The sequence below is a fragment of the Brassica napus genome, chromosome A7, assembly GCF_020379485.1.
Source record: "Brassica napus cultivar Da-Ae chromosome A7, Da-Ae, whole genome shotgun sequence".
NCBI lineage: Eukaryota > Viridiplantae > Streptophyta > Magnoliopsida > Brassicales > Brassicaceae > Brassica > Brassica napus.
This window is the reverse complement of record NC_063440.1, coordinates 9,218,662-9,240,693: the sequence shown is the minus strand read 5'-3', so window position 1 is coordinate 9,240,693 and position 22,032 is coordinate 9,218,662. Positions and strand designations below refer to the sequence as shown.

The window sequence follows — 22,032 nt, the reverse complement described above, 5'->3', positions numbered from 1 at the left end:
GCATATGGTTAATCTTCAGATTTAACCTTATCTGCCTTTAGTGTTTTTTTATTGGCTCTTCCCATTTGTATAAGATTTGAATTGATGCTCCATCAGTCACCTGTTTACTCATTTCGATATAATCATCACCAAAACATGCAAACAGTCTATTAGGTTCCAAAATTATAAAAATAGTTTATTGACGTACTTAGCTTTCTAATTATAAGCCGTAAAAAACTGAGCTGTAAATATCTAATTCTTTGTATAATAGAGTGGAATGTACTTATTGTTACCTCATTTGCAAACGTTTCTCTGATTTTCCATTTTTTGAAGAATGAAGTTCTGAAGCATCAGTATACTCAAGTGACATCTTTAGTTTGAATCACACTCAAAGAATTAATGGGTGTAAAATAGATTGTAAACTGTTGTCGTTATTCATGTACAAGGTCACATATATATACATATCGTAGAGACTCCTAATCCTAAGGGTAATATGAATATAGATAATTACAAGATATTAGTTATCATTATTGCTAAGATGTATACGTATCTTCTATAGGGTACGTATTTATTTGAAGAAAACAGAAAAGCGAACATGAAAACAAAAGTCACAAATATATATTATTTTTGTTGGTACACCGACGAACTGTAAAAAAAATTGACAAAGAAGATAAAAACCATGGAGAAGAAGAAAAAAGAAGAGCAAATAAAAAAATGAGTACATGATGGGGGCCGGAAAGAAATTCCCGGACGTGCAATAGATCCTAGAGTTCTAGGTTGATTGAAGAAGAAGAAGAAGAAGAAGAATGATGAAGCCAAAGCTGATGAGAGCAAGCAAACGGATTTTGCTAAGGTAGAAAAACGTGTTCGTTATTGGCATTGTTTGAGCATGATTGATTGATATGCATGTTCTCTCCTCAGAAACTTCTGTATACGTGACCACACTGCAAAATATCTTTTGTATCTTGATGTCAATTCATCAAAAACAACCAAATGAGGAAAAAACTTCCACGGTTCCACCCCTGTAGAACCGCATATGCAAAAGAACCAACCGCTTAGGATTTAGATGTTAGTTTTAGGATTTTAGAATTTTGATATTAATTAGTTTTAAGATTGAACTAGATTTTGATCCACCTTCAAAGGGCGGGTATATTTTTTGTTTTATATTTTTTTACAAATTTAATTTTTATATTTGTGTTTTTCAGTTATATTTATATTTTTTGTATAATATTTCTCTTAAATAATTAATAGAAGTTTTAATAATTTTATTAAATTAGTTGGACCACACCTATATCAATAGGTCATGTTCATGTTTTTAATAGAATAGATGTTAATTTAAGGATTTCTTAATTTAAAATTTTTTGTGTTTGTGAAATATTAAAAAAAAAAGTTCATATATAAAACTAATTTTTGAATTTTAAAGTAATTATGTTATTTTAAAACATTTTTTCAAAACTTTTATTATATTCTTACATATTTATAACTGCTTTATAAACATTTTCAATTTATAAAGATGTTTTCATATTTCATATTTAGAAATATTTTTATTACTAACAATGTTTACTAAAGATTTTTATTTTTAAAATTTTGCAAACTTTTTTAATTTAAAAATAGTATCATATTCCAAAAGTTCCTTTTCTATTTATATATATTTTTATTAAAAAAATAAAATTAAAATGTTTAAAAATGTTTTTACATAATTTTATGAATTTGTTAGTTTAGAATTTGTTGGTTTAATTTGTTTGTTTAATTTGTTAGATTAAGGATATAGATTATAATTTTGTGTTATTTGTATATTTAAAACTTTTAATAGTTAGGCATTGGTACTTATCAGCAATTGGTCCTTACCACCAAGTTGTCATGACCTATAAGCGTGAAGGGAAATATTTATTGGATTGGTCGTATTAGACACAAAGTATCCCACATCGGATGTTGAAAATGATCCTTAGTAATATATAAGATAGATGGACCACTCCACTCTTCACCAATTGGTTTTAGGTTGGAAACTCATCTAGTTTAACATGGTATCAGAGCCCGATCCACGCAGTCCAACCCGATCCACATTGATCTGGCCCAAAATTGGCCCATCGATCCTTGCCCGAGCATTCCGGGATTGACGCTAAAAGAGCCATTATCTCGAAGGGGCGTATTAGACACATAGTATCCCACATCGGATGTTAGAAGAAATCCTTCTTAATATATATAAGATAGATGAACCACTCTACTTATCACCAATTGGTTTTCTAGTTTAACAGGTCGATCGTCATCAAGATTTCTTAATAAGTTTATTATTTGTCAACAGATATTTCAAGTTCACAGTCTGACTTTTTCTCATCATTTCATTGTATGGTTGGTTGCCTCGTTACAAGTAGTTAGGGAAGAGAAACATTGTCTGTTAACTTCTGAAACATGCTTAGTAGATTCACGTGTATAGGTGATAACTAGTTCATATCATGGAGCAAGTTCCTAACACAGAAAGTCGATCTTAAGAATTATAAGTAAGGGTTGAGATTTATCGGCCAACGAGCAGAACATAGTTGTTGGGTGTTGTTATCGAATACTCAATACACAAAAAAAAATCTTACACATTGTGTGAGAAAATAACTCATGCGAATCGATCATGTTGGAGATTTTATATGCAGATCATCTTACTCAGTTCTTCTTAATTATATATGTTCCAAGTTTAGCTAAAGTCCAGTAAGGATTTTTTTTTTCCAAATATATTTTTCAATCCTAAATTAAAGCGTAAAATTCATGCAAATCCATCCGTGAAGCAACCTTTAAAAAGCACAAGTAAGGAAAAAAAAGAAGAAGACTAAAGAATCAATAAAATCAAGCATTTCGAATTAACCTTTCTTGGAATTCAAGTAAAGATCTCTCCTTATCCAGTCTCATCGCCTCTCTAAACTTATTGATGAATTGGTCGGCTTTTTCATCCACCCTAAGGTGCGGTGATGCAGCCACCACTCTCATCCAAGCATCTTCCATCGAATCAACAATCTCCTGCGGCCCCTCCTCTTCTTCTTTTTCCTTTTTTCGCCCCACAACTTTCTCATCACTCTTGGTCTCCCCCTGCCTCCATCGTTGGCTTTCGTATTGGTAGATTTGTCTGTAAATGCTCTCACTATCCCTTCTAGGACACTTTCTTTTGCCAAAAGGACGAGAGAAAAATTCGAGGAAGTGGCTATGATGGTGACTATATCCTATGTTGAAATGGATTCGAGGGATAGTGTTTTGAAGGTACCTTGTCCTGAAAGGAACGATGAGATGGTGACTGATGACACGGAGGAGACGAGAAGTCGAATCTCTGACCGATACAGCAATCTTGATGTCTCTAAATTTGGATCTGAGCTTGTGTGTGAACCTCTTCCATGCCCGCTTCACCACAATTTTCTTCTTGCTAACACACAAAAGAGCCATTGATAAAATAAAACAAAATAATATCTTCTTAACTTTTCTTTTCTTGCTAAGAAAGATGTGTTGGGAGAAATCACCAATGGCTATTGAGGAAATATTAGGCTTTTATATAGAAGGATGCAGAACATATTAAAGATAGGTTAATATTATAACTAAGATTTGTAGTTTTGTACTAATGGGAACTGGATATGTAACCGTTATACTACATTTCTGTGAGAAACTAATAAAAATCTTAATGACATTGCTTTGGGACAAAGAAGAGAATAGAAAGTGGGGTTGTCTTAGCTTCCTTTGGATGGCCAAGCTGGGATTCTGACCAAAAAGTATAACTTTCTCGATTTATTTATGAAGCAAACCAACTTTCGGCATGTTTCTTAGCTGAAACAACTTTGAGCAATTGCTCATAAAATTTTGAGAAAAAATAAATAACTTCCTTTTCTAAAAGCAACTTCTCTCCCTGTGCACCAAAAAAGAAAACATTATACTATTTAATTCAAATATTACCTACGTTTAAGTGCATGTTTTTTTAAACCAGACGTTTAAGTGCATGTTGCATCCTGCGACTTGCAAATTACTTCTATGATGTCAAATTCAATTGGTCTAATTCTTACAGTTAAACAAGTACTTCTTTCTCACAGCGTCAAGTAACGTTAACAACCCTCGATTAAAATGCCTATTTTAAGATAAATTTAAATCATAATTTTTTGTAAAAGAATTAAAATAAAAAGCAGAGAAACGTGGTAAGAGAGAAGGGAAAAGCGCCAAAGTCTGAGGCGCATTGTATGGTAGCTTCAAACATTCCTAAAATGGCGATCTTCCCCCAAAAGAACATTATCTTTCCATTAAACCATTCTCGCATTTCCTCATACCAATATTTCAGACTAAAATTGTTCAAATATATTCTGATAAGTTTTTGATAGTCTAAAGAGAATTGGATGAGAGTTGAAGACAGATGCATCTATGAAGACAGGTGAATTACAACACTTGATGCTTCTTGAGTTTATCCGACGTTCTTCTTTCGGATTTCTCAGATGGAATGGCAGATCCTAGGCCTGGGCATTCGGGGTCCCAAACGGGTTTCGGTTTTATCCAATCGGGTTTCGGTTTTCCGGGTTTATCAAAATCAGCCCCATTCGGATTATATGAAAGTTCGGTTCGGGACCGGTTCGGGTTCTATCGGGTTCGGGTCGGGGTTAGTAAATCTTCAAAGAACCAGTACAACCCAATATACTTTCGGGTTCGGGTCCCAATCGGTTTTTCGGTTTAAAAGTACCTGATTTTTACTTATTTTATAACCAAAACATGAGTAAAATTTGTTCTTCAGTTTTAAAATACACTAGATTTTGACCCGCGCTTCAAAAGCGCGGGTTTTCTTACAATAAAAAGTTTAATAATGTTAATGATTTTTGTATGTTATTATGTTACAATATTGAATTATATCAAAACATAGAATTTTATAAAATTATATGATTTATGAATTAATTTATTTAAAATTTTGTATCTATATTGTTATGTAACTCTTTCTTAGGTCCAAATATTTTGTTTGGTTCAAATAAAAACCGATCTGAATCGGTTCAGATCCAAGTCTACGGCAAAGTATCTATTGGGTATATTTCAGACCCGTAGTGTCGGTTTAGGTTTGGATTCTACAGAGATCTGAACCAGTATCCTGAGTATCTAAAATGTATTATGTATATTAAATATATTTTTCTGTTTCAAATATGTCTTCGGTATCACGATTATTTTTTTGTGTTTCAGATTCGGTTTTCGGTTAATGTTTCAGATTTCAAATAAAATGTTAGATTTTTAGAAACATATTTCGTGTATACGCATAAAATTTTGAATATAATTAAAAAACTTTAAAGTATTGTCATGTTTCTATACATTATGTTTTACATAAAAGTTTTACATTATGTATATGAAAAAATTTGGTTCATATAATATGTTAATAAATGTTGTAAATCAGTCTTTATGTGAAGCGGGTAAATGATCATTATAGCTGACAATATAAACTATATCTAAACATTATCTTTCTGGTATTTGAAAATAAATCCTAATATAATTATTTTCTGTTAATAAGCACAAAATCTGCTCGCAGAATCTTTTAGTTTGACACAAATATTAAACATATTATGTGGAGTTGATTAATTAAGGTGATATAAAATATAACATTCTAATGAAAGGATCCAACAACCTTTTGTAAGTAGATTTTTAAAAATTGCTTCCCTTTTAATAGTATAGATGATTTGTACCTATTTTGTAACCAAAACTTAAGTAAAAATCGATTCAAAATAAGGAACATCAACCGTAAATCAAACGAAAAGTAAACATATTTACTTATAAAAAGAAAACCAAATAAATAAAAGCATAAAATGAAAACCAAGTTCTCATGAAATGAGAAACATTGTTTAACGAAAACAAAATCAAAATCTAAATACTTCAAGATTCAACGACCATCTTCAATCATCAACCTTCATGTAATAGAACCACCAACCTTCATGTAATAGATAAGTATTTTAGATGTTCTATATTTCTTAGTGTATTTTGGATACATATTAGGAATTGAGATCATGTTTGGTACAAGATCTTTTCGAGGTTTTGAATGTTTCGGGTTCTATCGGATATCCATTTAGATTCGGGTTCGGTTCGGATAATACCCATAACCCGAAATACCACAAAACAAGATCCATTCGGTATTTACATCGGGTTCGGATCGGTTCGGATTCATTTTTATCGGATCGGATTCGGTTCGGGTTTTCGGGTTCGGTTTATTTGCCCAGCCCTAGCAGATCCTGCTAGTTATGTCTATCACGAGCGTGACATCGACCAAGTTTGTTTCTTACTTTCTTACTTTCTTTTTTTCCCTGTTCCGTTCGAAACATTACTGTTTTTCTTTTAACTCTTTTTTTCTGTAAACATTACTGTTACATCACAGACATTGTTACATATGTGATATGTTTGTCATTTTTAATGTACGATGAAGAAAACCTTCTTTTTTTTTGAAAAGGGAGGAGTTTTGTTATCTGTTTTTCTGTAATAAAGGTTCCATGTTGTTAATTTCTAAAATGGACCTCCATTTTTAACATTGATATTTTGTTTTGTTACAAATTATGAGAATTAGTAAATCGACAACTCTAAAAACCGATAATTCTACCAGCCAACAAATTACGATAATTAGACCTCCCATTAAGTTTGCATTTTTTTCTTCTTCTAGGCCAGTTAATCACTCTCTTTATAATTCACGTTTCCATTAACATTGTTATAGGCACTTATCGTTTTGAAAAAGGGAACTCAATTAGTCAAGTACAGTCGAAAAGGGAAACCTAAATTCCGTGCATTCAGGCTATCACCGGTATATACTACTTCAAACAAATACATGCAATGTTTTCGTTTTCTAATAAATTATACTAATTATATTAATGTTGATGATAGGATGAAAAAACGTTGATTTGGTTTTCGCATGGAGAAGAAAAAGGTTTGAAGTTATCTGAAGTTTCTCGAGTTGTCCCTGGACAAAGAACTGTGAGTTTAACCTAGTTATTTAATCTTTTAATAAATAAAAGCAGCCTCTTGTGTGTTACTAACAAGTTCTTATGAGCAGCCTGTCTTTAAGAGATTTTTACGTCCAGAGAAAGACCACTTATCGTTTTCACTTTTATTCAATAACAGAGAAAGGTCGCTTGATTTGGTTAGTAAAGAGACCACTTTAATTAGCTTTCTTCAACTTGGATTATAAAATTGAAAGTCACATATGTATTTCCTTCTTCTTCTTTTTTTTTTGGCAGATCTGTAAAGACAAAGCTGAGACAGAGATTTGGTTTGCTGGCCTTAAGTATTTAATTGAAAGAAGTCGTAATAGACGCGCAAGAAGTGAGATACCTGAGGTTTGCTGGCTTTAACTTTTATACTTTTCTAATATTGTCCAACGTTTCTAGATACCCTGGTTTAAGTGTGAATGTTTTTTTTTTGTTACCTAACGTAGAAAAAAAAAGCCTTTTAAAATGTTTACCCTCAAACTTTGACCATATTATATATGCACCAGGTTTATACTTACGTACAACTAAAGTTTAATTCATATGACTTAATTGTATTATTTCTCAGATAAACGACAGTGACTACTTCTCCACTGGTCGTCAATCAATAGACGTTTTTCCAAACAATATACCACGAGGTAGAACATCAATTGATCTAGGCTCAGATGTTGGATATGAACGTGGAAACATGTTAAGACCAAGTACTGATGGTTTTCGGATCAGTGTCTCAAGCACACCAAGTTGTTCAAGTGGAGGTTCTGGTCCAGATGATATCGAATCATTAGGTGATGTTTACGTTTGGGGTGAGGTATGGAGCGATGGGATACTACCAGATGGCACAGTTACCAAAGAGACAGTGAAAACAGATGTCTTAACTCCAAGACCCTTGGAATCAAACGTAGTTCTTGATGTTCACCAGATTGTTTGCGGTGTAAGGCACGTTGCGCTTGTGACAAGACAAGGAGAAGTGTTTACTTGGGGAGAAGAAGCTGGAGGTAGGCTTGGACATGGTATTCAAGTCGACATTAGTCGTCCGAAACTAGTTGAGTTTCTTGCTCTAACCAACATAGACTTTGTTGCTTGTGGTGAGTACCACACTTGTGTTGTATCAACCTCTGGAGACTTGTTTTCGTGGGGAGATGGAATCCATAATGTTGGGCTTTTAGGACATGGTAGTGATATTAGCCATTGGATACCAAAAAGAGTCTCTGGTCCTTTAGAAGGTCTTCAGGTGCTGTCAGTTGCGTGTGGCACTTGGCATTCGGCTCTGGCCACTGCAAACGGGAAGCTATTCACGTTTGGTGATGGTGCGTTTGGCGTTTTAGGACATGGAAACAGAGAAAGTGTTTCGTGTCCTAAGGAGGTACAGTCTTTAAACGGTTTGAAAACGGTGAAAGTTGCTTGTAACATTTGGCATACCGTGGCTATCGTCGAGGTTATGGGACAGACCGGTACAAGTATGTCATCCAGGAAGTTGTTTACTTGGGGTGATGGTGACAAAAACAGGTTAGGGCATGGGAACAAAGAGACTTACTTGCTCCCCACGTGTGTCTCTTCACTTATTGACTACAACTTTCATCAGATCGCTTGTGGGCATACATTTACCGTCGCACTCACAACCTCAGGACATGTTTTCACAATGGGTGGGACTTCACATGGTCAGCTAGGTAACTCAATCTCTGATGGTAAGTTACCTTGCTTGGTGCAAGACCGATTAGTCGGAGAATTTGTCGAAGAAATAGCTTGTGGGGATCACCATGTGGCGGTTTTGACATCAAGAAGTGAAGTCTTCACATGGGGGAAAGGTGCTAATGGAAGATTAGGACATGGTGATACAGATGATAGAAGAACACCAACTTTAGTTGAAGCCTTGAGAGACCGGCATGTGAAGAGCTTATCTTGCGGCTCAAACTTCACATCAAGTATATGTATTCATAAATGGGTATCCGGAGCAGATCAGTCAATCTGCTCCGGATGTCGCCAAGCTTTCGGGTTTACTCGTAAGAGACATAACTGTTATAATTGTGGTTTAGTCCATTGTCATGCTTGTAGTTCAAAGAAGGCTTTGAAAGCAGCATTGGCTCCAACACCAGGGAAACCACACCGTGTGTGCGATGCGTGTTACAGCAAACTTAAAGCCGCTGAATCTGGCTATATATCTAATGGAAATAGAACTAATGTTGCAACCCCTGGACGATCAATGGATGGTTCGGTAAGAATAGATAAAGGAACAACTAGGTCATCTAAAGTCCTCTTGACGGGAAATAATACAGAATCAGGCAAGACGTCAAGGCTTGGAGTTAGACCTGATGCTTCTAGTGTCCGTGCCTCGCAAGTTCCTTCTCTCCAACAACTTAAAGATATTGCATTCCCTACTTCACTAACCGCGATTCAGAACGCTTTAAAACCTGTTGCTCCTGCTGCTGTTCCAGCTCGTCTACTAGCTGGACCAATGGCATCTCCTCCACCTGCAAGGTCCTCATCGCCTTTACCTGCAAGATCCTCCTCTCCTTACGCAAGAAGATCGAGCCCTCCACGGACTTCTGGATTTTCAAGGAGCGTTATTGATAGTTTAAAGAAGACTAATGAAGTTATGAACCAAGAAATGACAAAACTACAGAGTCAGGTATCTTTATTTCTTGTTCCATGTTACCAATTATGTTATAATGAAGCTAACTCATATGCCTTCAACTTTTAGGTTAAGAATTTGAAACAGAAATGCAATAATCAAGGAACGGAGATACAAAGATTTCAAAAAGCAGCTAAAGAAGCCTTTGAATTAGCTGCTAAGCAATCTTCTAAACATAAATCAGCAACAGAAGCCCTAAAATCTGTTGCAGAACAGGTTTGGTTCATAATATTTGTAAACTTTTTTCTTGCAACATATCTTATTATAACTGTTTTTTTCTATTTTTAGTTGAAAGGGTTGAAGGAGAAATTACCACCTGAAGTATCAGAGAGTGAAGCTTTTGATTCCATTAATTCTCAAGCTGAAGCTTATCTAAATGCAAACGAAGTAACAGAAACATCTTTACTTACAACTTCGATACTTGATCAACAAGAAACATCTCCTACTGGAAACACACAAGATCAAAAGATTGATGAACAAGTATCATCGAACTCAAGTATATCCGAGACATCGAATTCATCAAAGCCAGTACCAACAGAATCTTCTTCTTCATCGTCATCAAAAACAGGTGGAAAGGAAAGTAAAGAACAGTTTGAACCTGGCGTATACGTGACTTTTGCGGTAGATGTGAATGGAAACAAGATCTTCCGACGAGTTAGATTCAGGTAACATACATGAATTTACTTGTGTTATGTATGGATTTTATAAATCATGTCTGAAAACTTTTTGTTTTGTAGTAAAAAGAGATTTGACGAACATCAAGCAGAAGATTGGTGGACTAAAAACAAAGATAGGTTGCTCAAGTGGTATAGTCCAAATTCATCATCAAGTCCAGTGGCTTCTGATTCATCTATCGCTCCTCCACCACCATCTGAACCACCGTCTGATCCATCAGTCTCTGAGAAGGACAATGAGGCAGAAGCAGATTAACCATGTGTGTAAGTTACGGTTGTGTTTCTTTTTTTCACATGTACCAGTTATAGATACAAAATGAAGTATATCTGAGGTTGTTTCTTAAAAATTCTGAAACGGAATGTTGGTAACTTGTATTGCCTTATGCAAAGATATGAATAGTTTTGGAAATAGGATTTTAATATCTAGGATCATATAGTTTTTACAACTTGCTTGATTATCTTTGGAGACTTCTTTTAATTTGGATTGTATCACCATGAGTAGGAAAAAACATAAAACGGTTATGTTATATGTTATAGGATATTGTGTAATGAAAACCAAATATTTAAAGAGAGACCGTTTAGTTTTATAATATTCTTTCATTCAAGTTTCTCGAAGTCAATGATTAAAATAAAATATCTGATAGAATACTATATAGTAAGATTCAAAATCAACAGAACGAACGTAAGAGGCCGGATGTATTCAGTTGGGAGTTTGGGAGCCGAAAATTCTAGTGTTTTACGCGTCTTTTAGAAAAAAAATTGATGTGTTTTACGCGTCTTTTAGAAAAATTAAAATTCATATCTCAAAAATTGACCTAGATTCAGAGATTAGAGCAAGAGCTGATGTAAGCCCGGAAAATGAAATGTGTTTAACATTCGTAATTTACCACGAAATCGAACCTTCTGTCAGAGTTTAGTGATAACAAACATAATCAACGTACAAAAAGGTTTGAAAGTTTCTAAAATATAGGGAGTTGTTTTGACTTTTCAGAGTGAAGTCTTCTTGGTCTGAATTTGACCAGGCCATCTCAGAACTCTTATTTGCTAAGGAAGTAAACATAAACAAAACATTTTCTCTGGTCGACGAGAAAGATGGGACAAATGCAATCGAAAGAGAAATTAATGTTTAACCATGTGAGGTCCGGCAACGTAGAAGGGATTCGAGCTCTTTGTCTGGAGGGTGCAAACCTCGAGGTTTCTCCTTTTATATTTCTCTGAATTTAAGGGTTTTACAGGACACTAGTCGTGTTTTGATTTACATGTGTTTCGATATCATCGCAGTGGATGGATAAAGAAGGAAACACGCCTTTGATCTTGGCTTGCAAGAAGTCTAAGCTATATGATGTCGCCCAAACATTGATCGAGCTGGGCGCCAATGTTAATGCCCATCCTCCTGGTATTTTTAAGATTCTTTTTTATTAAAGAATGACCTTTCTTAAATTTGACTATTACATCTTTCTTGTTTCAAGTGAGAAAGTAACTGAGCTTCAGTAGCTAATTCAATATTAGAGAGATCGATGCTTACGATCAGAGAGACAAGTTTGTGTTGTGTAATGTATTTCAGCTAATTTGGTCATGTCTTTTACTCTTGTCGGTATCAGCTCCCCGTGACGCGACTCCTCTGTACCATGCTGCAAGAAGAGGTCTCGAGAAGACTGTTAAATTACTTCTTTCAAATGGTGGTAAGTGTTTCCCCTCTCTTGCTACCAAAGGCGGTCCTAAACATAGGCAAGTGAGACATTCGCGTATGGACCCCAAAATTTAAGAAGTGATTTATATACTCCTAAATTTGTAAAAAAAAAAAATTATAAAAATCCTTACTAAATTGGATGTTTTCTACTTAACTGAATGTGACTTTGGTGTCTACGTTAGGTATACTGATCTTTATCTCATCTCATATGTAATAATCTCTTTTTTCTCCCGGCAGCAAATTATGATTGTCAGACACCACTTCAACAAGCTAGATACTATAAGTACACCAAGGTCGTACGTGCCATTGAGGTATGTTTTTGTAATACCTTATTCTTCTTTTCCATTCCTTATAACTAACTTTTGAAGGATACAATTGTTCTGAAGAATCACATATGCGTGTTCTCTGGTTGGATGCGTGAATTTTACGGTCCTGCTCTTCTTGGTGTATTTGCTCCTCAGCTTCTTTCAAGAAGAGTGTGAGTACTCTCACTCGTTGAACTTAACCCTTTTCTAAGGATTTCGACTTTATGCAGAAGACTATATATGAATCTTCTTTGATTTGCAGATGGGTTGTCATCATACCAACTAGCTCAATTTACCCTAAACCTTACAAATTTGAGCTAGTTGTGTATGCTAGTCTGAAGGTACTACGATGATCATTATATAATAACAATTCAGAGAACAAGATGTAATGTGCTCAACTCATGCATATTTTGGTTTATCTGGTTAATGAAACTGGTATGATGTCATCAGGATGCACAGCCACGGGTGGTGATGGCTTTGAGGAATCCACACTTAAAAGAACCAGAGGAGATGCACCCTAATACTTCAGTGACGATTGTTGATAATGATAACAAAAGTAACATCCCAGCATGTTAATTTATATTGTTGTTTACATGCAAACCTCTAAGTTTTGTGCATGTTGATTGAATTTTATCCTGAATCTGCGTGGAGGCGTAGGCCTCAAGTAGTTGGGAGTAAATTATATGCTGCAACTTTTTTTTTTTTGAACAACAAGTTGCTGACAACTATTCTTAGTTTGTATCAAAAGAAAAATTGACAGCTTGCTAAGAAAGTGTCTCTGTTTTATTATCTGCTCTTGAATTATTAAAACTCTGTTTTTGTGAATTCAAAACATGTGAGTTTTTTCTTCTCTTTTTTTTTAACAGAAAAAAGTCTGAAACTCGCATCTTCTATAGAAGAGGGCAGGCAACAGCTGAAGTGGTTTTGTGATGCATGCAAAGGAATCCCACAGGTAAATGTCAAAAACAACAAACAGCCAGCCATTGAATTGTTTCTTTTCTTCCTTCTTTGTTTTATATAATGAAAACTCTCATGAAAATCAAAATATACAGCCAGTGCGTCGTCCCCCGGTCGTTGTCCAGACAGTACTACCATCTGCTCCTCCATTGGCAGATTATGATACAGAAGCGATAGAGGAAGGTCCAATGCATTATCCATTAAGCGGTTCAACTACTCCATCAGCTTCAGGTGGTGGTGGAAATAAAAAAGACGGAGGGAGCTCTGGACAGTGCTTGATATGTATGGATGCGCCATCTGATGGGATTTGTGTCCCGTGTGGACATGTCGCAGGGTGCATGTCTTGCTTGACCCAGATCAAATCCCATGCATCGGAATGTCCGATCTGTCGGGCCAACATCCATCAGGTTATGAAGGTGTACCGTGTCTGAACTACAACATGTATGGGACAGATCTCTCCTTCATTTGAAAACCTTTGAAAACGTTTTTTTTTATTTATTGCTCAACCAAAATCCCTACCCCTCTTTTGTGTATTAAAAAGAGTAAAACATCTTATTATATCATATGGAAGGTATAGACCTAAGTTCCCTAATAAAAAACAATTACAAGAATGAAAAGACAAGTTACAAATCACATGCTTTGCTCTTTCCTTGTTTTATTTGGACCAAACTTGGAACATAATTCAGAAGTGAGGAAGACGATGATGGTCTGATTGTAGAGCTTCGATCAAGAGGATCCACCTTTACGTATGTATCTCCTCTCACAATGTGTACGATCTTGTTGTTCTTCGAGGAAGACATACACTAAAGTTTTGCTCTGCTCGTCGGCTAAGAAACTCAACCCATTGAGATTAACCTCGCTATGGTCTTTCACTGTTAGCAACTAGCTCCACGACATAACTGATCCGAGACTATTTCCCACCCAACAAATTGTCTCTGATACATGTAAATCTCTTGATGAATAATATATGCGTGAAGTGCCTAACAGGCAAAGTTTATCTGTCGTGCCAACATCCATCAGGTTATGAAGGTGTACCGTGTCTGAACTACAACATGTATGGGATAGATCTCTCCTTCATTTGAAAACCTTTGAAAATGTTTTTTTATTTATTGCTCAACCAAAATCCATACCCTCTTTTGTGTATTAAAAAAGAGTAAAACATCTTATTATATCATATGGAAGGGTTTCTTAGACCCAAGTTCCCTAATAAAAAACAATTACAAGAATGAGATTCGAGTTTATTTCCAATTCAATGTTTCTCATCAATAGGTTAATATTAATTAGGGGTTTTAATTTATTAGAACCTGGCTCTGATACCATGTTAGATTCGGATTTATTATGGGCTTCCAACTCAAAACCAATTGGTAATTAGTGGATTGACCCTAACCCTTTATATAGTAGTAGATTAATTCATATATTTCCGATGTGGGATGTTTCTCATCAATACTTTGTTCTTTCCTTGTTTTATTTGGACCAAACTTGGAACATAATTCAGAAGAAGTGAGGAAGATGATGATGGTCTGATTGTAGAGCTTCGATCAAGAGGATCCACGTTTACGAATGTATCTCCTCTCACAATGTGTACGATCTTGTTGTTCTTCGAGGACTGGTTACAATACACTAAAGTTTTGCTCTGCTCGTCGGCTAAGAAACTCAACCCATTGAGATTAACCTCGCTATGGTCTTTCACTGTTAGCAACTCGCTCCACGACACGAGTGATCCGAGACTATTTTCCCACCCAAGAAGTTGTCTCTGATACATGTACATCTCTTGTTGGATAATAAAAGCATGAAGTGCCTAACAGACAAAGTTTATTTTCTCCAACCACAGATAAAGCAGCTATACTATGCGAAAAGGGATGAGGAAGCGATAGACTTTGAAACATCTCTGTTGTAAAATCAAAACTTTAAGAAATCAGTATGACTCCATGTAGCAACCCAATAAGTATTTCCCTTGAAAGATATGCCGCCACGACGATATTTTGCTAAAAACCAATCAGTAGTCACACCAAGAACTCTCCAAGAATCAGAGGTGAAGTCATAAATCTCATACTTATTCTTGATTGGTAGAATCTTCTGACTATCCAACCTCAAGACTTTGTACTGCTTCTTGTTGTTGTAACCGAGAGCATAGTAGTCGTGTTTCTTGTACCTATCTCTGGGTTTAATCCCCTGAACATGGATTCCAAACCACAAGTCTCTTGTCCTTTGTGGTGCATAGCAATAATCCGTCACAGTGAAACACCTTACGTATAGCGGCGACTTGTGAAGAATTACAATCAGGGTCTTTAAGGTTGAATTGATATGCTACCTTAACAGATGGAGAAGCATCATGGAGATTGATTTTCACTAAGAATACCCTGTAATCAATCAACATGATACTAAGAGGATCTTCATCTGGCGCATTATTAGCAGTGTTTCTTAGCAAAGCTCTCAGATTTCAGTAGAGCCTGCCAATGTTTCGATATTGATTGAAATCGTGACAGAGATTTAGCTGGAACCCATGAGAAATATCCTCTATCATCTCCCCTGGAAGGTTTCCCCAATCCATAGAGACTGTGATTTAATAACTAACTACTTTAACCCAAGCAACAACTGAGAAAAGACATAATCCCTAGTTGTATATCTCTCGAATACCTAGGGTGTGCTTTCAGATTTGCTAGGTGATCATGGCATCATTGATACGTGGGTGAGAAAGTATGCAACAGTAGAAGATGCAGTATTAAACACTCGGAGGAGAAGAAGACATCGTAGGGGGTTGCTAAATGAGATAGAAACATAGCTGAGTGTTGTTGAGAGAAATCTAAATACAGAGAAAGAAGATATTAGCCTTTGGAGAAGGAAGTCAGGGTATAAGCAGAAGTTCTCGTCTCATGAAACTTGGGAATTGTTGAGAGAGACAAAAACTCATTGCAATTGGGCTAGGGGCATTTGGTTTTCACAAACTACACCCAAGTTTGCATTCATAGCTTGGTTGTGGACTCTCTAGATCGTTTGTCGACATTAGATAGGGTTGCAAAATGGAGCCTGGGAATTGATACAACCTGTTTGCTATGCAAAACTGCTACCGAATCGAGAGACCATCTGTTCTTTGAGTGCTCTTATACTGCTCAGGTTTGGGAATACATTGTCAAAGGTATCTTATGCAACTCTTTCACTAATGTTTGGTCTGAGATCATGCTACTTATTACTGATGAGACTAGGGAGAAGATGAGTCTGTTCTGCATCAGATATGCTTTTCAGGCTGTTCTGTATGCAGTTTGGCGTGAGCGTAATAAGATCAAACATGGAGATAAGCTGCTGCCTTTACCAGTGCTTAAAAGATTGATTGATAAGGGGATTAGAAAGAAAATCAGTCTGATGGGAATGAAGGGTGTTAAGTGGATGGAGAAGCTGATGCAGTTTTGATTTCAAACTAGATTGTAAATAGCTTTTTCTTTTTGAAGGGTTGTGAGTTGAGTTTGGGTATAGCTCATATAGTATAAAGGATGCCTTTAGTTGTATAAAGTTTTTTTTGATGAATAAATTTAAAATTCATTCATTCAAAAAAAAAAAAAAATACCTACCTATTCCTTAATGGGTTAATTTGTTGAATAACTATATTGGAAGAAATATTAGTTTTGTAGTAAGAGAGTAGAGAGAGATAGGAAGAAAAGGAAAGAGAGAGGGAAAGAAATGGTTAGTTAGTGAAATATAATTTTTTTGTTGGTTATCGGTTCAAATTTCCCTTCCTTAATCCCCAATAGTTTTTAATTTAAAAAAAAAGTTATAAGAACTATAAATATGGCAAATATGTCACAACACACACTTGTTATAAGGAAAACCATACTGTTTTCTTCTTTGACATATACTTGGTTGTAAGAAGGAAGAACTAACTCTTTCATCAATTAACAATCTCCTCTAAGATGAGATACTGCAGCGCGATGGAATACTTGGCGCTTTTCTGGGATGAACCATTACTTGTCAAGAGAAACGACCCATCACCATGACCTTCATCACACATTCAATGGATGTTTTTACAAAACTCTGGAGTTAAATGTTTCTTATATGAAATCGGGAAAAGGATAAAAAAAACAAAACCTTTAATTGTAAAGATGGATGGGATCCATCGTTTGTAGATGAACAAAGACCTGGGGGAGTCTCCAGAACTGGTCTCGGATAACACAAGCTCGCAAGCAGCTTTCTTGCTGAAACAGATATAACACATTAGTGCTTGCAAAAAAAAAAAAAAAAACCTTTTCACTGGAAAAACAAAGTTAAAGACTCTCACTTGGCATGAGCAATAGCATTGTGGCATAGAGCAAGAGTGCGCACCATGGCCATGTCTCTAGCACGTGAGTTCATTAAACTACTCCCCTTCGAGTTGGTGAAGTAGTCACCAAAGTCATCGATTACAAGTGCAGCAGGAGGGAGATCAAGGTGGAGATGAAACGCGGCAAAGTAGTTCCTCAGTCCTTCATCATCATCCACATACCTTTTCAGTTTCAAAATAATGTCCAAAGTGAATTTAGTTTTTTTTGTTTTTGCTTTTTCATAGAGATTGAAGATCATGAGAGAAAATGATATTTGTACAAATATATATATAGAGTATGGACTAAACCGAACTAAACCATCTTAAATTAGATGTACAACATACATAACCAAGTTAAACCGTGTAGTTGCTGCTTACTTCATTTGGATTCGATTGAATGCATCGGAGGAGGAAGGGTCGATCCCCTGGGAGAGGAAGGGAGGGTTGGATTCGATTCTTTTGCGGTGGCAGATGAAGACGACGTGGTTGGTTTGAGAAGCGCTCGCTATGTTGAGTGCGAATTGGAATAGCAGAGAGGTTTTGCCTCTGTCAATAGAGAGAGAACGATGAAACATGGAGAGAGAGAGAGAGAGAGAGAGAGAGAGAGAGAGAGAGAGAGAGAGAGAGAGAGACTGATACAAATTATTATGGGAAGAAAGTTACGAGGAAATCGGGCCGGAGAGGAGAGTGAGGTTACCTCGCCGGTAGTTCCCGGCGCCGCCGGAGCTTGGTTTCGTCGGGAAGAATCTCTCCGTCATTTGCTTCAGAAAGAAAACCGGGGGTTTGATATCGGTTTGCCGAACTAAATCCAACTAAAAAAACTTCGGTTTGGTTAATGGATAATATAAATTGAAGGAACGAACTAGTCATGTCGTGGGCATTTAAATCGAAAACCCAACTAAAATAAAATAAAAGTCAAAAAGTCAAAACCTAATCAATATATTCACAGATATATGAATGATTCATGTCTTTCTATATCTTAAAAACCAAAATCGAATTGAAACCAACTTGAGAGCCAAAACGGAATCGAAACCGAACTTAGAACTGTGTAAATACCTAAAATTTTAGAATGTTTTTATATACCTAAAATATTAGTTACATTTGGTTTTGAAACAACTAAATACTATAAAATACTATTTATAATCGAATTATCTAAAAACCTCGAATATTTTTTTATTTGGAATATTTAAATTATCTCAATTACCCGATATTTTATCTAAAAACAAGTTATACTCAATATTTTATCTTAAAATCCCAAAATCATCAAGTATTTTTATCTGAATTATCTGAAATTATTAGAAACCAAAATTAAATTGAACTCAAATTCGTCTAGAGTATTAGCCGGTTCTCACCTTGTTATTGAACTCAACCAAAAACAAAATAACAAGCAAAAACTGAAATAAATTTCTTAAGTAGCCGAATGGATCATATATCTTGAAAAATGAAAAAAAAAACAAAAAAAAAGTTAAACCGCAAACTAAACACCCATAGAAACAATGAATTTATAGGTGTAGATAGATTGATAACTTAAACCTAACCAAATATGTAAATATAACATGCATCAGAATTATACATGTTAAACACTTGTAATTTTAAAAGAATATGTGTGTGTGTGTGTGTGTGTGTGTGTTTTTCTAGTAACAAGTAAAAAGATTACATAAAAAATTTCTATTTATGTGCTATTATATATTTGACAAAAAAATTTCTTCATATCCTTTCAATTTCTTTTATAAAATTGATCTTTTAAACACAATTACCTACTATATTGTTTTTCTCTCCTTAACCGTTTTCTTTTTATTATAACAATAAATTTTTATTTTAAATATTATTTTCCTCTAATGGTACTTTGTTCTTACTTCAGTATGAAGTGATGGACAATGTTACTTCAAATTTAAATATATATTTTGTTTGTATATTTACTTTTTGAAAAAAAAGAAAAAAATCAGAAGTTGATACTTACATTTTGCTTATTCATATCTTTTGCTATAAAACATTATAAATGATTATATTCTCCCGTTAATTTCTAATTTCAGCTATTATTTTCATCTAGTTAGATACTTACATATATTGATGAACATGAAAATATTTATTTTCAAAAGTTTTTACTTTAAAGCATGTTTGTTAATCACTTTTATACATATATAGTTTATTTACAAAATCTGATGGTTTTATTAGTTTATTCATGTTATGCAATAATTTTACTATATGGTAATATTTAATTTATGTTGCACATAGTAATTGTGTTGGATTATTGTTAAAGAAAAATAACTGGATAACATTAGTAAACATGAAAAACTGAAAAATGTTATTAATAATTAATGATAAATTGGAGATGAAACATATTTAAAAAATTCTTAACAAAGAGAAAATGATCAAACCACTGGAGGAGATGTTTCTTCATTTTTCTCATTTTGAAGAAACTAGAATTTGAAGATAAAAATAAAGTCAACCGTTGGATATAATCTTATATCTGGCATGGTTGTCTAGGAAATGTCGCATAGTCATCTTAAAGAAAATTTATGTAAGAATCTATTGATCAAAAATATCTTAAACAAAAAACATATTAGAATTACTCTGTATGAAAAATAATCGCATGGGAAACATTAAGATTACTTCTTAATTCTACATAAAGTTGTGAAGGATAATGTGAGATAAAATTGGCATATGCAAGGTCAACTTCTAAAGATAATCAAGTTGGTGAGATCAAGCTAATTCCTTATTTAACTTACGACTTTTTGTTATAGTTATCATTGTTCTATGATTTAGTTTATTTTTCAAATTTACTCATTTGGCCAATCTTTTTTTATTTTTTAATTATATTATATGATCATTAAAAAAATTATAGAAGATATATATATATATATATATATATATATATATATATATTTGTATTGTATTAATTGGTGGTTAATGCTAGGAGGTGAGTTGTTTTGCTCACCCATCCTATATTTGTTTGTAATTAGATGGAACTTGCTTTGATTCATAATTAAAATTTAGTAAATGAGTTAGAGTTTGAAACTTTATTTTATATGATTGTTGTTTAAGTACTCCAACTGCAATCATTTGAATCTTGTTTGGTTAAGTAAGAAATTGTACATGAATTTTCTTAAATAGTGATCCGTATGATATTAATGAAAGAAAGATAAATATACTTTATTGTCATTTCAAGGTAAACATGTTTTGATTACCGGCTCATTTGGATATGCTTTATATTACATTTTAGAAACAAAATTCATTAAAAACAGCCAAATATACTTTATATTACATTTTATAAATTAAAATAATTTGTCTTAACAACACTTAACTTACCTAGTGGTTGACGACTATGCATGAATCTCCTACCACCACGGTTCGGTCTATCTCAACTTATATAATTTACCTTTTAACAAAATACTTGAAACAACATTGTATTAAATCTAGATAAAAGGATGTTCTATTTTTCATCGATGTTAGCAACCGGTAAATTAAACTCACCCCATTTATGGTTTCTTAATATCGGCGGATACAAAAATTAAATCGAATTATCGGTTACTTCATGAGGTTTTGGAATTTATTTTGTACCTCGTGTATTATTAAGTAAACAAATATTATTCATAGATAATATTTCATTTTCTACCTAATGACATAAGTTTTGAGAGAGAAATAGATAAAAAAATAGGGTTCGTGTGTGAAATATTAATTTTAACTCAAAACTAATGGAATAACTTATATTTTTTATAGAAACAAGTAAAAAAGAATATTATTTTATCGTTGATTAATGTGTTATTATAAAATTAAAAAAAAAATCAATATTCTCTCCCTTAGTTATCTTCTAAAATAATAACTTTCGAGGCAATAATTATTTACTTAATACTTTCTATCTTTAGAAGAATTCTTTATCATATAACAATAAATTTTATTTTTAATTTTTAGCACAATGCATGATAGACTTTTGTTTTCTCATATTTTCTATGTTGTATAATGTTGTCGAAACTATATTTGAAAATTTTATCTATTTTCACTAAAAATTATTTGTTTACAAACATTCTTTGCATGTACTTGTTATGTCGCATATGGTAATAATATTCAAAACGATTAATTGAAAGATCATTTGACTCTTTGAATTTTAATGTTATTGGTATTTTTGTATTATACTTGTGTTTTTTACTTTTATGTTTCATACGCCTACAAAATATATGTATATAGTCTGGATTAATAGATATTATAATTTTCAAATTTAATGGTGTTTTATTTATGTGTATATGCATATGTGGTATTAAGATCGTATAGAAAAATGTCATATAAATTTTTTAGAGAATAATAGATTGTTAATTTAAACTTAAGTAAATATGATAAAAAAAATTAAATAGAAAAGATATTTTACATTACTTACATTTTAAACCAAAGAAGTTACAAAAGATAATATTTATATGTATGTGTGTGTGCGTAACATGTTGAAGAATATAACATATTTATAATATTAATATTTGTTGTTATATAACTAACATAAACATTTCATCATCATAAATTTTCATTATTATCTATGATAGTAAGTTTGAAAACAAAAGTTATCTACCA

General features: G+C 33.8%; 4 protein-coding genes and 1 pseudogene across 4 annotated transcripts; 2 read left to right on the top strand and 3 right to left on the bottom strand.

Annotated features, from left to right (window-relative positions):
• Window positions 1-2,519: 2,519 nt before the first annotated feature.
• On the bottom strand, window positions 2,520-4,533 carry LOC106356253. Its single transcript, XM_022689511.2, has 2 exons — window positions 3,224-4,533; window positions 2,520-3,124 (listed from the first exon to the last, which is right to left on the bottom strand). Exons 1-2 carry the CDS (start codon window positions 3,397-3,399, stop codon window positions 2,812-2,814), a joined length of 489 nt encoding a protein of 162 aa, XP_022545232.2. The 5' UTR covers window positions 3,400-4,533; the 3' UTR covers window positions 2,520-2,811.
• A 584-nt stretch (window positions 4,534-5,117) lies between these two features.
• On the top strand, window positions 5,118-10,845 carry LOC106355103 (PH, RCC1 and FYVE domains-containing protein 1-like). Its single transcript, XM_048735482.1, has 9 exons — window positions 5,118-5,126; window positions 6,662-6,748; window positions 6,829-6,918; window positions 6,998-7,084; window positions 7,182-7,280; window positions 7,498-9,555; window positions 9,628-9,774; window positions 9,847-10,223; window positions 10,296-10,845. The coding sequence occupies exons 1-9, from the start codon at window positions 5,118-5,120 to the stop codon at window positions 10,486-10,488; spliced, it is 3,147 nt and encodes a 1,048-aa protein (XP_048591439.1). The 3' UTR covers window positions 10,489-10,845.
• A 281-nt stretch (window positions 10,846-11,126) lies between these two features.
• LOC106356252 (putative E3 ubiquitin-protein ligase XBAT35) lies at window positions 11,127-13,795 on the top strand. The gene is made up of 9 exons (XM_013796040.3): window positions 11,127-11,426; window positions 11,514-11,628; window positions 11,834-11,914; window positions 12,160-12,233; window positions 12,309-12,400; window positions 12,490-12,568; window positions 12,678-12,783; window positions 13,094-13,179; window positions 13,280-13,795. Exons 1-9 carry the CDS (start codon window positions 11,325-11,327, stop codon window positions 13,613-13,615), a joined length of 1,071 nt encoding a protein of 356 aa, XP_013651494.1. The 5' UTR covers window positions 11,127-11,324; the 3' UTR covers window positions 13,616-13,795.
• Window positions 13,725-16,716, bottom strand: LOC125576446 (annotated as a pseudogene).
• Window positions 16,717-16,925: 209 nt separating this feature from the next.
• Window positions 16,926-18,404, bottom strand: LOC106356251. The gene is made up of 5 exons (XM_013796039.3): window positions 18,139-18,404; window positions 17,854-18,021; window positions 17,455-17,658; window positions 17,265-17,371; window positions 16,926-17,174 (listed from the first exon to the last, which is right to left on the bottom strand). Exons 1-5 carry the CDS (start codon window positions 18,231-18,233, stop codon window positions 17,068-17,070), a joined length of 681 nt encoding a protein of 226 aa, XP_013651493.1. The 5' UTR covers window positions 18,234-18,404; the 3' UTR covers window positions 16,926-17,067.
• Window positions 18,405-22,032: the final 3,628 nt, after the last annotated feature.